The sequence below is a fragment of the Coregonus lavaretus genome (assembly GCF_964263955.1).
Source record: "Coregonus lavaretus genome assembly, chromosome: 27".
NCBI lineage: Eukaryota > Metazoa > Chordata > Actinopteri > Salmoniformes > Salmonidae > Coregonus > Coregonus lavaretus.
Genome location: NC_140014.1, coordinates 21,458,611 through 21,473,608, shown reverse-complemented (window position 1 = coordinate 21,473,608; position 14,998 = coordinate 21,458,611). Strand labels below are relative to the sequence as shown.

The 14,998-nt window shown below is 45.3% G+C and overlaps 1 protein-coding gene across 1 annotated transcript in view; it reads left to right on the top strand.

Annotated features, from left to right (window-relative positions):
• LOC311102870 (latent-transforming growth factor beta-binding protein 2-like) overlaps positions 1-14,998 on the top strand; it is a gene marked incomplete at its 5' end in the record, with an annotated part of 178,549 nt that overhangs the window by 88,437 nt on the left and 75,114 nt on the right. The window contains one exon of the mRNA XM_084144321.1: positions 12,506-12,580. Within this exon, the coding sequence (XP_084000447.1) occupies positions 12,506-12,580 (75 nt within the window). The remainder of the gene's footprint in view (positions 1-12,505; positions 12,581-14,998) is intronic.

Genomic DNA, 14,998 nt, shown 5'->3' with positions numbered 1-14,998 from the left:
CTAAAAACAAAACAAGGCACCAAATGAAAACACATTTAGCATGACTAACAGAGACTGGCAGGAGTGCCACCCAGCCTGCTGTCGGGCAGAGAGAGAGGCTAGCTCGGCCTCTCCTACTATAGCTAACAGAAGAGAAATTAGCAGCCGTGGTTCCTGACCAGAGCTGCCTGTGCTGTTGCTGCGGTGGTTTTGAAAAGCAGCCGTGTTCCCGTTGGGTGGTTCTTCATCTCTCTCTCTGTGTGTGTGTGTGTGTCTGTGTGTGGAGGCAGCAGACTCTCAGTAAAGTTGTTGGCAGCATTTCCTCATTGTGTTTTAAATAGAGGAGCGCTCTGGGCCCCTGATGACCCCCCCCCCCCCCCCCCCAGGGCCCCCAGGCCCTACTGAAGCCCCCCACGAGGTGTGTTTGGTGGTTGGGAAGGATGGTCCCCGCCCTTCCCTGTTAATCCTATCAGGAAGAGGCCTGGCTGCGGTAGATGTCAATAGCCTGTCACAGGGTGCTGTCATAGCCCATTCCCTGTTAAGTGTCTGTCTGCCGGAGCTCTAATCACAAGCAGACATCATCTCATCTCAGGTCCATTCATCACGGACGCACATCTATTCTTCTCTTCTCTCTGTGCCAGAATTCCTCTCTCTCTCTCGCTCTCTCTATATCTCTCTTTCTCTCTCTCTCTCGCTCTCTCTCTTTCTTTCTCTCTGTCTCAAGTCCCCACACCAGCATCTCTTTTGGCTCACAGATGTTTCCTCTTCTCCGTCCTTTGAAGTGCGGATAAACAGAACTATCCCTCCATTCTCTCATTTTGTAGTTGTTTAGGGGCAGCTTGGGCCTCAGTCCCGGGTCACATGCAGAGTCGCTGAAGATAAGAGAATGAAAGACAAAAGAGGGAAAGATGAAGCCACATACTGTATGTCCCATGCTGATTGGTGCATACTTTGAAGGACTTTATAGGGAATACTTGGCATTCCTTTCCAGTCTTATGGTTCCCTGTATACAAATATGGCCAGAACCCGCTTTACTGGGGTGATTATACTTTGTGTAGGTAGTAACTAAAACAAGTGGACACGCACTAATGAAGAGTAATCAGTTTGTCATCCCATACATCTCTCTGGACTGCTCCCAGCCAGGTCAGTTGAGGGCTTGATGACAAGTATCTGGAAAATTGTAATTTACCTCAATGAGAGAGGCTTGTGTCTCTCTTCCGAGCATGTGATGCTGATGTCATAATGCCCAGCTTGTTTTTGGGTGTGACTCATGCAACACCCGTTAGTTTATTACTGTTTGCAAAACACATACAGGCCATTGAAACAAGTGTCACAGCAACAGGGGCCTCTTAACAACATATTTTATAGACATGAGAACTATGTCGCTTAGCTGTTTAAGGGCTAGTGTCGAATGTGGTTTCATTCAGGAATGCTCCATCCAGACCTATTGTTTCTCTGCTGCCTATCTTTGTCGTTATTCCCCTATAGTTCTACCTCTATCCAATGGGAGGGAATCACTGAACTCTCTGACTGATTCGATAAAAGACATCCATTTTAGACACCGCCAGAGTACTCTGTTGTTTTAGGCAGATAAAGTATTATTTATTGTTATATTGAGTGGAGGAAGCCACAGTGCGGTGGGGAAAACGAACGGGTGTGTGTTTTTGGGAGGAGGGAAGTTGACGTAATGGAGGTAATGACAGTGACACTGTGGAAGCCCCAGTACCAGCCCGTTCAACCCTGTAGGATGAAATGCACTGTAAACCTACATGCCGCAAATTTCAGTGCATAATGAACTCCAGATAAAATAAGACCCTGGTCCATCTTTCCTCTCTCTGTTCGTATGAGAGAGGAGAGAGAGAGAGAGAGAGAGAGAGAGAGAGAGAGAGAGAGAGAGAGAGAGAGAGAGAGAGAGAGAAGAGAGAGAGAGAGAGAGAGAGAGAGAAGAGAGAGAGAGAGAGAGAGAGAGAGAGAGAGAGAGAGAGAGAGAGAGAGAGAGAGAGAGAGAGAGAGAGAGAGAGAGAGAGGGGAGAGAGAGAGAGAGAGAGAGAGAGAGAGAGAGAGAGAGAGAGAGAGAGAGAAAGGAGAGAGAGAGAGAGAGAGAGAGAGAGAGAGAGAGAGAGAGAGAGAGAGAGAGAGAGAGAGCTCCTAATCTCAGCTCGTTACCTGTATAAATAAGACACCTGGGAGCCAGAAATCTTTCTGATTGAGAGGGGGTCAAAAACGTATTTCCCTCATTAAAAATGCAAATCAATTTATAACAATTTTGACATGCATTTTTCTGGATTTTTTTGTTGTTATTCTGTCTCTCACTGTTCAAAATAAACCTACCATTAAAATTATAGACTGATCATTTCTTTGTCAGTGGGCAAACGTACAAATCAGCAGGGGATCAAATACTTTTTTCCCTCACTGTAGATAGATCGGTGTCATTCAGACTTTGTTAGGGTTTTCTACATTGAGGATCACTTTAAGTGATTCATGTGAAAATTGATCTGAGGTACTTTGGAAGAGGCCACAAACTCTGCCCTGAGAGTGACCCTTTGACCCTTTGACCTGGTGCGAGAGTGGCATGGCTGTTTCTATGACTTTATATGAAGTAGCTGGCCACCCATAGTATTCTATTTGTAAGTGGCCACCATGGCCTAGTGTGTTCCATGGCTTATGCAATTCCATAAAGCATGGCTCTGGTCATCTCCCTATCTGTCATTACAGGAAGTAGCCTCCTTCCCAGTGACTCTCCACTCCGGGATGCTCCCAGGGAGCAGGAACAGAGGTCCCCGGTGCCAACATAAATCACAGTCCCACCCACAGGAGCCCTGGCCTCTAGCTCTGGAGCCACTACCTCCCCAGGCCACTGAGGTCACAACGTGATGTCACAGCGTGATGATGTCAGCCTTCTGGCCCTCTGCCCCTCCTTCCTCAACCCCGACCGCACCAGCAGGCCCGCCCCATACTGAGGGAGCAACCTCTATCTGACTCTACTAGCTCTCTCATAGGAATGTTATTCCTGAGCATCAGATTAATAAAATAAGATGAGAGAAAGGAGGAGGAGAAGGCCCTGTTCCAAATATCCCCACATGAGATCATCCCTTCCAGTCCATGGAGAAATATTGAATCTGCCCTTCATTTAGGACCAAGCATGTGCCTATTACTATTTAATAGCAGTGATCAAACATTGAACACTTGTTAATGACCAACATCAAACCAAGCGACTTGTCAGAACAACACAGACTGAGCTGAACATCTGCTGTAGTCCGTGTCAAGGTTCCAGGCTGCTCTCTCTCTTTGCTGCTGCAGCCTCTCTCTCATGGTGATTAGATAGAGACGTTGCATCCTTTGACAGGTTCTGATTCTTTCTTTGTTGATTTAGCTTAACGCCGGGTACAAACAGTGTGATGGAATCTATTAGCTAGACAGCAGTGTGGCTAATGAGGGCTGACTGGGCCTGACTGCTAGCAGGAATAAATCCCAATGCAGACATACAGTATCTATCTATCTGGCCCAGAGAGCACTGCTTGTCCAAGGCACCATGCCAGTGAGTTGGAGGCACATGGAAATTAAATCTGTTGCATGGCTTAATAAGATACATGTTAGCCTGTTCATCATGGGGTATGGACCATACCATGTCATCTCTTGGCCTCGCCCCCAGTGGTAAATATTTCATGTCGAGTGGCGGCAGTGGGAGATTATGGGAGAATGTGTGTCTCTTTAAATGGGAGGTCACAGCCACATCGCCATGGGCGTCGTAAAGAAGGGAGGACAGAACTAAATTAGAAGCTGTCAAACTACAAACAGATGCAGAAATCATTAAATTATGTTAAACACTGAGACAATGAATAGGATGTTTTTGAATAAGGATTAAACAAGTCAAACATGAATGAGAAGCACTTAGTGACATATGATGTAAAAAGGGCTTTATAAAAACATTTTATTTTATTTGATGAGATAAATGACTTGATCGGACAAGCTGCATTGTCTTTATACAATGTCTGCCACAACATGGTAATTTTCTGTGCCTATGAACACACAGCTGGGAATGTCATTTACTCAATATCAAACTTTAAGCTGGTATACTGGAGTTTTTTAAAGAAAGCAAATGTTACCTTTGCATGAGTGTGTGGTGTCTGAGGCTGATCTCATCATGGGGATGTTGATGTTAGGCCCATGTGGCTGTCTCGTCTCGTCTGATGCCCCAGTGCTTGACTGGCTGGCAGCTGGGGCTTATTTACAGGGCTCGTGATATGGGCCGTGCCAGAATGGCAAACTTGGCTTGTGCCAATGAGACGTTCTGCTTTGAAAGCAAATGACTTCCCCTTAGCTGCTTTCTCTAATCAGCCTTTGGCCTGGAGGCCAGAGGGATATGGCTTCTTTGTCATCTTCATCTCAAAGGGAATAAAACAACTCCTTGTGATTAAAGAGTTGTGTTTGGTTTGCCCCTCCATGGCACCAGTTTGTCCCATGGCCGTCTGTTCTCAGAAAGCAAGTCACTTAAAGGGTTTTAAAGGGTCTTGGCACTCATGTCTGTTGTTTTCCTACAGAATAGCTAACTTTGGAATGGATAGAGAAGACTGTCTCCCCTTCTCCTGTGGCTCGCATCCATTTCCCCTCTCTGGTCTACTACTTCTTCTCAGGCTCTCCAGCTAGGCTCCTGGATAAGCCTGGGGGTAGGGGGTGACTCAGGGCAGGCCACATGGGGAGCAGTATTTTGGGGTTGAGGCAGTACAGTACATTGTGGGTTCAGTACCGTGCTCTCTGCCTGTGATGGATTTGCCTGCCACTTGTACCTCTAAGTAGGCGAATAGAAGGCTCCCTCAGTCCATGTGGTCCACGTAATGATTGCGCTAAATGACCAATTAAAGATTTCTGTCAAGCAGAACCCATTTGACTAGACTCGCTCCTCTCCCTTCACACTCCCTCCCTCTCACTATTTTCTTACCATCACTCCCCTTTTGCTTATCCTCCTCCCTCAATTCCCTCAGTAAACACCCACATCTCAAAAGGCCTATTTTGAAGACCGTCCTAAGCTAGCTTTGACTCCTGTTTTAGAGTTTAGGCTCTCAAAAGTAAGAGATGCTACCTACTAAGAAATTGTATATGAGGCTTTAACTGTTTACAAGGAAATATTGCTGGATGGTTGCAAATTAAATGCCTGACGCAATTTAGAGATGAAGTACAACAAATCAGTCAAGGGTGACAAAGTATTTTGGTAAAGTGCAATGAATGAATGGAGGGGGAACAAGTGAGGCCAACAGTCTGTGTCCATGTGCTTCCTCTTTGTAAAGCACAATGAATATGGGCCAGTCTGGTCTTTCTGTCCCAGCATCCATGTAACCAAGGGGAACACTAATGATGCAGCGAGGTCACTCTTGCGTTCCACTGCATTGGGATCTGTGACAATTAACATTGTCTGGGTCAGCATGACAGCATGTCAAATCCATTCCACAGTTGCATTCTACCCACAGTAGGTTACAAAACATCCTGAACTAGCATATATGCTAGATACATACAGTTGAAGTCGGAAGTTTACATACACTTAGGTTGGAGTCATTAAAACTCGTTTTTCAACCACTCCACAAATTTCTTGTTAACAAACTATAGTTTTGGCAAGTCGGTTAGGACATCTACTTTGTGCGGACACAAGTAATTTTTACAACAATTGTTTACAGACAGATTATTTCACTTATAATTCACTGTATCACAATTCCAGTGGGTCAGAAGTTTACATACACTAAGTTGACTGTGCCTTTAAACAGCTTGGAAAATTCCAGAAAATGATGTCATGGCTTTACAAGTTTCTGATAGGCTAATTTACATCATTTGAGTCAATTGGAGGTGTACCTGTGGATTTATTACAAGGCCTACATTCAAACTCAGTGCCTCTTTGCTTGACATCATGGGAAAATCAAAAGAAATCAGCCAAGACCTCAGAAAAATAATTGTAGACCTCCACAAGTCTGGTTCATCCTTGGGAGCAATTTCCAAACGCCTGAAGGTACCACGTACATCTGTACAAACAATAGTACGCAAGTATAAACACCATGGGACAACGCAGCCGTCATACCGCTCAGGAAGGATACGCGTTCTGTCTCCTAGAGATGAACGTACTTTGGTGCGAAAAGTGCAAATCAATCCCAGAACAACAGCAAAGGACCTTGTGAAGATGCTGGAGGAAACAGGTAAAAATATATCTATATCCACAGTAAAACGAGTCCTATATCGACATAACCTGAAAGGCCGCTCAGCAAGGAAGAAGCCACTGCTCCAAAACCTCAATAAAAAAGCGAGACTACAGTTTGCAACTGCAGATGGGGACAAAGATCGTACTTTTTGGAGAAATGTCCTCTGGTCTGATGAAACAAAAATATAACTGTTTGGCCATAATGACCATCGTTATGTTTGGAGGAAAAAGGGGTTTTCTTGCAAGCCAAAGAAAACCATCCAAACCGTGAAGCATGGGGGTGGCATCATCATGCTGTGGGAGTGCTTTGCTGCAGGAGGGACTGGTGCACTTCACAAAATAGATGGCATCATGAGGAAGGAAAATTATGTGGATTTATTGAAGCTACATCTCAAGACATCAGTCAGGAAGTTAAAGCTTGGTCGCAAATGGTCTTCCAAATGGACAATGACCCCAATCATACTTCCAAAGTTGTGGCAAAATGGCTTAAGGACAACAGAGTCAAGGTATTGGAGTGGCCATCACAAAGCCCTGACCTCAATCCTATAGAAAATGTGTGGGCAGAACTGAAAAAGCGTGTGCGAGCAAGGAGGCCTACAAACCTGACTCAGTTACACCAGCTCTGTCAGGAGGAATGGGCCAAAATTCACCCAACTTATTGTGGGAAGCTTGTGGAAGGCTACCCGAAACGTTTGACCGAAGTTAAACAATTTAAAGGCAATGCTACCAAATACTAATTGAGTGTATGTAAACTTCTGACCCACTGGGAATGTGATGAAAGAAATACAGTGAGTGATGAGAGGCAAAACAAACTATCATGTGAGTACAGGCCTCTCTCTATATACAGTGAGGGAAAAAAGTATTTGATCCCCTGCTGATTTTGTACGTTTGCCCACTGACAATGAAATGATCAGTCTATAATTTTAATGGTAGGTTTATTTGAACAGTGAGAGACAGAATAACAACAAAACAATCCTGAAAAACGCATGTCAAAAATGTTATAAATTGATTTGCATTTTAATGAGGGAAATAAGTATTTGACCCCCTCTCAATCAAAAAGATTTCTGGCTCCCAGGTGTCTTTTATACAAATAACAAGCTGAGATTAAGAGCACACTCTTAAAGGGAGTGCTCCTAATCTCAGTTTGTTACCTGTATAAAAGACAACTGTCCACAGAAGCAATCAATCAATCAGATTCCAAACTCTCCACCATGGCCAAGACCAAAGAGCTCTCCAAGGATGTCAGGGACAAGATTGTAGACCTACACAAGGCTGGAATGGGCTACAAGACCATCGCCAAGCAGCTTGGTGAGAAGGTGACAACAGTTGGTGTGATTATTCGCAAATGGAAGAAACACAAAATAACTGTCAATCTCCCTCGGCCTGGGGCTCCATGCAAGATCTCACCTCGTGGAGTTGCAATGATCATGAGAACGGTGAGGAATCAGCCCAGAACTACACGGGAGGATCTTGTCAATGATCTCAAGGCAGCTGGGACCATAGTCACCAAGAAAACAATTGGTAACACACTACGCCATGAAGGACTGAAATCCTGCAGCGCCCGCAAGGTCCCCCTGCTCAAGAAAGTACATATACAGGGCCATCTGAAGTTTGCCAATGAACATCTGAATGATTCAGAGGAGAACTGGGTGAAAGTGTTGTGGTCAGATGAGACCAAAATCGAGCTCTTTGGCATCAACTCAACTCGCTGTGTTTGGAGGAGGAGGAATGCTGCCAAGAACACCATCCCCACCGTCAAACATGGAGGTGGAAACATTATGCTTTGGGGGTGTTTTTCTGCTAAGGGGACAGGACAACTTCACCGCATCAAAGGGACGATGGACGTACTGTCAAATCTTGGGTGAGAACCTCCTTCCCTCAGCCATGGCATTGAAAATGCCGAGTGGCGCAGTGGTCTAAGGCACTGCATCGCAGTGCTAGCTGTGCCACTAGAGATCCTGGTTCGAATCCAGGCTCTGTCGTAGCCGGCCGCGACCGGGAGACCCATGCGACGGCGCACAATTGGCCCAGCGTCGTCCAGGGTAGGGATGGGAATGGCCGGCAGGGATGTAGCTCAGTTGGTAGAGCATGGCGTTTGCAACGCCAGGGTTGTGGGTTCGATTCCCACGGGGGGTCAGTATGAAAAAAATATATATATAAAAAAAATAATGAATGCACTCTGGATAAGAGCGTCTGCTAAATGACTAAAAAAATAAAAAATAAATTAAAAAAATGGGTCATGGATGGGTATTCCAGCATGACAATGACCCAAAACACACAGCCAAGGCAACAAAGGAGTGTCTCAAGAAGAAGCACATTAAGTTCCTGGAGTGGCCTACTTATTTCCCTAATTAAAATGCAAATCAATTTCTAACATTTTTGACATGCGTTTTTCTGGATTTTTTTGTTGTTATTCTGTCTCTCACTGTTCAAATAAACCTACCATTCAAATTATAGACTGATCATGTCTTTGTCAGTGGGCAAACGTACAAATTCAGCAGGGGATCAAATACTTTTTTCCCTCACTGTAAAAGCTGAAATAAATCATTCTCTCTACTATTATTCTGACTTAAAATAAAGTGGTGATCTTAACTGACCTAAAACAGGGAATTTTTTTCTAGGATTAAATGTCAGGAATTGTGAAAAACTGAGTTCAAATGTATTTGGCTAAGGTGTATGTAAACTTCTGACTTCAACTGTAGCTTACAGTACATTTCATTCTTTGGGTTTGTTTTCCATTGCACTGGCCTATAGCTCGTTTTCCCTGTTAAGGTGGTTAGGCAAAACCTCTGATGTTATTTATGCAGTATCTTGTTTGTTTGCCATTGTCTTTAGCAGTGGGTTGACCATACAGATGATGTCCTGTCAGCAAGCTCAGGTAACCTGTGGGGGAAGTTACTTCATTTACATTGACATTTACATTTTAGTCATTTAGCAGACGCTCTTATCCAGAGCGACTTACAGGAGCAATTAGGGTTAAGTGCCTTGCTCAAGGGCACATTTACGTCATTTAGCAGACACTCTTATCCAGAGCGACTTACAAATTGGTGCATTCACCCTATAGCCAGTGGGGGGGGGGGGGGGGGTAGAAGGATTACTTTATCCTATCCCAGGTATTCCTTAAAGAGGTGGGGTTTCAAGTGTCTCCGGAAGGTGGTGAGTGACTCCGCTGTCCTGGCGTCGTGAGGGAGCTTGTTCCACCATTGGGGTGCCAGAGCAGCGAACAGTTTTGACTGGGCTGAGCGGGAGCTATGCTTCCGCAGAGGAAGGGGAGCCAGCAGGCCAGAGGTGGATGAACGCAATGCCCTCGTTTGGGTGTAGGGACTGATCAGAGCCTGAAGGTACGGAGGTGCCGTTCCCCTCACTGCTCCATAGGCAAGCACCATGGTCTTGTAACGGATGCGAGCTTCAACTGGAAGCCAGTGGAGTGTGCGGAGGAGGGGGGTGACGTGAGAGAACTTGGGAAGGTTGAACACCAGACGGGCTGCGGCATTCTGGATGAGTTGTAGGGGTTTAATGGCACAGGCAGGGAGCCCAGCCAACAGCGAGTTGCAGTAATCCAGACAGGAGATGACAAGTGCCTGGATTAGGACCTGTGCCGCTTCCTGTGTAAGGCAGGGTCGTACTCTCCGAATGTTGTAGAGCATGAACCTGCAGGATCGGGTCACCGCCTTGATGTTAGCGGAGAACGACAGGGTGTTGTCCAGGGTCACGCCAAGGCTCTTCGCACTCTGGGAGGAGGACACAACGGAGTTGTCAACCGTGATGGCGAGATCATGGAACGGGCAGTCCTTCCCCGGGAGGAAGAGCAGCTCCGTCTTGCCAGGGTTCAGCTTGAGGTGGTGATCCGTCATCCATACTGATATGTCCGTCATCCATACTGATACTTCAGACAGACCTGCTCTCCTCTGTGTCCCCCCTAGTCTCTCAGTACTAATAAGATTTATAGAGTGGCCTGCCCCCTGCGAGGCATCCCTTGGCATGTGCCCCTTCAGTTAATCAGGGCAGACAGATCCTGTTCTCATGGGGGTTCGCACCCGCCTCGCCTACCGCCATGTCACAACAGCTCATTACCCAGAGGACTCTCTGGGGAGTCCAGGGATTCAGGGCGGGACCGGAACAGGTGCTTCGCTTTGACACGATTATCCCCGACCCTGACCCTGCAGTGGCGCTCCCGTCTGGTCTGACCCACTTCTGATCTGCTGTGTGAACCTGCATGTACTGCAGCCTTACTGCCTCATTCAGTGATCCACTGAGTGACGTCATGACCAACAGAGCCTTGAACTCATACTGTTAGACTCTCACAACCACTCAGGACACAGATGGGATAACACCATAAATAATATAGATTGATGGAACATTCCAGGTAGACTACAAGATCTCCCCCCTCTTCTTCCTCCTCCCTGCGATATTGATAGCCTGTTGATGAACTGAGGTTCACCAATCCCACAAACGAAGAGAACTTTGGCAGCAGTATCTGGAATCAGAATTCCACCACATTTTTTCAAATTAACAGCTTGTCGCCTGTGTAGGAAGGAAAAGGAAAATAAATGATGGGGGGTTCCCAAACAAACAGAGGAGGAGGAGGAAGGCTGACTGCAGGGTCTCTGTGCTTTGTGTGTCCGACAGTGCTACACTGATGTAAGGGCAGATGTGCTGCTGTGGCTGAGGGGATGCCGGGCCTGTTTGCACTGCCCTGGTGTCTAGATTGATGGGTTGCATGAGAGGGACTCTTATCAGGTCCTGTTGACCCACCGTCTGCTTACCTGCCAGACGGCCTGCAACACCACTGTCTGCCAGACGGCCTGCAACACCACTGTCTGTCACTCCCAGGCCTCCAGATCAACACCCTGCAATCTGCTGCAGCGCTGCCTGAAGATAAACTTCCCCTCAGGGCCCACTCTGCCAGGGGAAGAGCCTGGAGGGAAGATAACATGTTTTCATTGGTACTGGTGGCGAAATTCCTGCTGTGCTCCAAATGCCATTACAGATACTGTATAAGAGCAGTGTTTGTCATGTCTGACCTAGGAGGATAGATATTGATAATACTTATGGAGCTCACATGTAGTGTGCCATACTTTGTGCATGTTTCAAGCTATGAATGAGCATGTGTGTGCATATAAGCTGAAAATTAGATCAAACGTACAGATGAGATCTCAACATTCTTTTGAAGGCTTGTCAATTGTGTGGTGCCACTCGCAATCTGATGAACTAGATAAGCTAAGAATGGTCTGTATGTCACATGAAAAACATTTTCTGCTCTTCCACTGGATGTAAAGGGAGTGAATACACTGTACTGTCCCGTCATGTCGAAATGAAAAATCCACCCTAGCCAGACACTACTAAATCATGAGGAGGACCATTCTCCTTTCAACATGTGTCTGGTGATATTCTAGGAGACTCATCGTCTGCGTCTCCTCTTTCACCTTTCCATAACTGTGAAATCTGTGACTAATCACCTTGATCCTGTCCAGCATTCGGCTCTGATTACCCCCTACCTCAATCCAACCTCACAAGTGAAGACTCAGTCCTGGCCATCTGATATTGAGAATAGTGTCCTTCCCCAGTCCCAACAACTAATGGAGCGTGCCCTGCCCTGACTGGGTGCCAAATGAATAATGACATCATGTTTTCAGGCCTCTGTCAGCAAGTGTATGGCCACGCTGGGGGGCATGAACGGACACAGAGCGTTATTTACAACACCGCTTCAGTGAACCTCTAAAGTACCCCACTGAAGGACATGCTACATGAGGAGATTGTAATTTTTTTAGTAGAACAAGCAAAAAGAAATATGCGCAGCACCCTCGTAAGGACCCCAGTAAACCTTGCATTTATCAGCATTCCTGGCGTGTACACATGAAGCATTAGTCTGGTGTTTAAGTGATATTCGGCGTGGTTGGTGACACAGGTCATGGCTGTGGCATGTGTTTTCTCGAAACAATTTATGATATACAGGCTCTCTTTCGCTGTGTATGTGTCCCCAGGGGTGTGGAGCTCTAGGTAATATGATTATAAATGACGTGTGGTGTTGATGATTGTGCGTGATGGCAGTGCTGTTGTATAACTGTGGTTAATGGGGATTTGTTTACATGGCAGCATTGTGGTGTCCCGCAGGGCCCATCTGTGGGTCCCCATCTAATTTCTCCCCCTGCCAAGCTCAGCACATCTGTAACTTATATGCTCCCATGCTACACATGAACTATCTCCCTCCCTCCCTCCCTCCCTCCCTCCCTCTGTGTGTTATGGATGCAATGCTTTTTAAAGTAGACAAGCAGAGTGTGATCATTTCTCTTTCTCTAATCAGTGCTCTCACTCATCACCTTCTTTCGTTTTTCTTTCCCGCAGCGTATGCAGTGATTGCGAACGGGCAAGTGGAATGCCCCAAGGGTTACAAGAGGATGAACATGACTCATTGTCAAGGTAAGGGGAAGGAAAGATGATGTCCTGTTGTTTGCTTGTGTTAAGTAATACCAATAGTGCCTGAAGAACTGTCATTTACATTTTTCCCATAGATTGTATTCTAACATAGTTGTACCATGTCTGCATTGAATTCAAATGACCCAAGTCAACCCCCACACATGCATTGTGTTGCAACCACACTCCACCAAATCCTATACTCAAAACGTTATGTCTGTGTTGTGATAAGAACAGTTTACAGTGACTGCCCATACATGACCATGCTTAACAAGCCCCCAGGGCCTGTATAAAAGTATTCCTGTCTATATGTCTAGCCTACTGGGAACAGGGTCATGGGTACAATAAGCTGTGGCCTGGGTCAGAGTTCAGCTGCCAATATGCCCCAGGAGGGAGTGGTGTTTTTAATTGCTCTGTGGAGGTCTGTATAGAGCTATATAGCCAAAGCCTTTTGTTAAACTTCTGTTACAGTTTGTTCTCAATGCTCCCACTCAATCTGTCGGCGGGGGATAGACGGCGTGACTTCCAGCTCACCCATCCATCTGTGTGTGAAAACAAACTGTGTCCGTGAATGTGTTGCATGCCTCCCTCCTGACTGCTATAGAAGAGATAACCTCCCACAAAGTCCATCCACTGGATACTGTAGATACTGTAGATACTGTAGACCAGTGTTTCCCAAGTCTGGTCCTCCAGTACCCCCAACAGTACGAATTTTGTTGTGGCCCTGGACAAGCACACCTGATTTTACTTGTCAACTAATCATCAAGCCCTTGACAAGTTGAATCAGGTGTTTTTGCCCAGGGCTACAACAAACAAATTGCGGTACTGGAGGACTGGAGTTGGGGAACACTGCTGTAGACAACCACAGAGAGGGAGAGAACACATATAAGATGGTGTTAAATCATAATGGAATTCAAAGATCAATAGGTCTATTTTGGCCTGAAGAGATATGCATTACCTCATACATCAGTGATTTCTAGATGTTTCTCGTGCTATTCTCCAAATATAGTTTCTGTCAGTGCTAAGGACTATCAGTTAGATTTATGACCAGCTCTTCCACTCCCACCTTCCAAAGACTTGATTTATGTTTTTTAAATCTGGATGACATCGCATACTTAATCTTATGGAGTGCACCATCATAAACAGATCATTTTACAGTAATCACAAACCAACGTTAAATGTGGTCATTTAGATGTTATAATGGTTTGAAATGCACGTCACAGTCAAAAAAATAAGATTTGTTTTATTTTATTAGATTGGTCATCATCAACAGTAAAGTTCAACAAGTTTTCTGAGTTGCGTGGCAAATACTGTAGTAGAGTGTATTGTGGATACTGTGGGTTTTTCTTATTTGTGGTGATAGTGTTATAGAGTTATTAATATGCTAAATGATTTTGCATTCCTCGCATTTATATAAAAAAAGCTGTGGACAAGGACACTTTTTTTGCTGTCCAAAAGGTTGTCAAGAGTTGCCAGTAAAGTAATTTATCTGACTTTAATTCAGCTGGCTTTTTCTGATCACTTCAAGATGTTCTCCCCTCGCAGTCCCTCATTTTTGGAGGCTGAAAAACCAAACTGACAGATATTCACAATATTTACTGGCCAGCTTCAAAGTCTTGGTCCAATTCAGCTGGAGCTCCATTCCCAAAAATTATTTTATTTTAGCCCTCAGAACAACCGCCAAGGAGGCAAAAGCTGGTTTTTCAGGGATTCTGTCATTATTATCAAACGGGTGTCCTCCTTGCCAAAGTGTGACTCCTCGCTTTGAGCTTCCTGCTCTGTATTTCACGGGAGGAGAAAAAGTATTGTGTCTTATCCTGTGTCTGAGCACAGACGTGATTCACCCTGCTCTTTTTTTCTACTCCTGCCGCTGGGCTTGGTGGTGTACAGTGGGCAGCACGTCACAGATAAGATGGTGGTGTACAGTGGGCATTGTGTCACAGATAAGATGTCCCCTCAGAAACACATGCTGTTTTGTGACCTCAGGACCTTATCACTCCAGAGAAACTGGGTCAGCTGTATATCTATAGGGCTGCTTATGTAGTGGAACATCTATGGCCTCACTGCCATAGATTTAGTATGTGCTGTTTCTACTGTGAGTGGGGGCGTAAGTCTCTATAGACAGCAGGTCACATTGTTAGTTAGCCTATATCTATGTAGATGTTATGGATTGAGATTTGACAGGTGTTCCAGCTAAGGACCGGTCAAGTTCTTACATGTAACTCAGAAGATTTGGAAAAGAAACACTCACTCTTCCCAAATCCTCAAATTGATGTATTTTTTGCTTAGTGACTTATGTTTAGTGTCTGATTCAAAACATTTAAACAGCTCTGGCTTATTTGACAGAGGACCTCCCAGTCCCTTCCAATAGTACCAGTTATTTCCTTTACAATGGCAGTAAAATTATAATAATAATAAAATTAT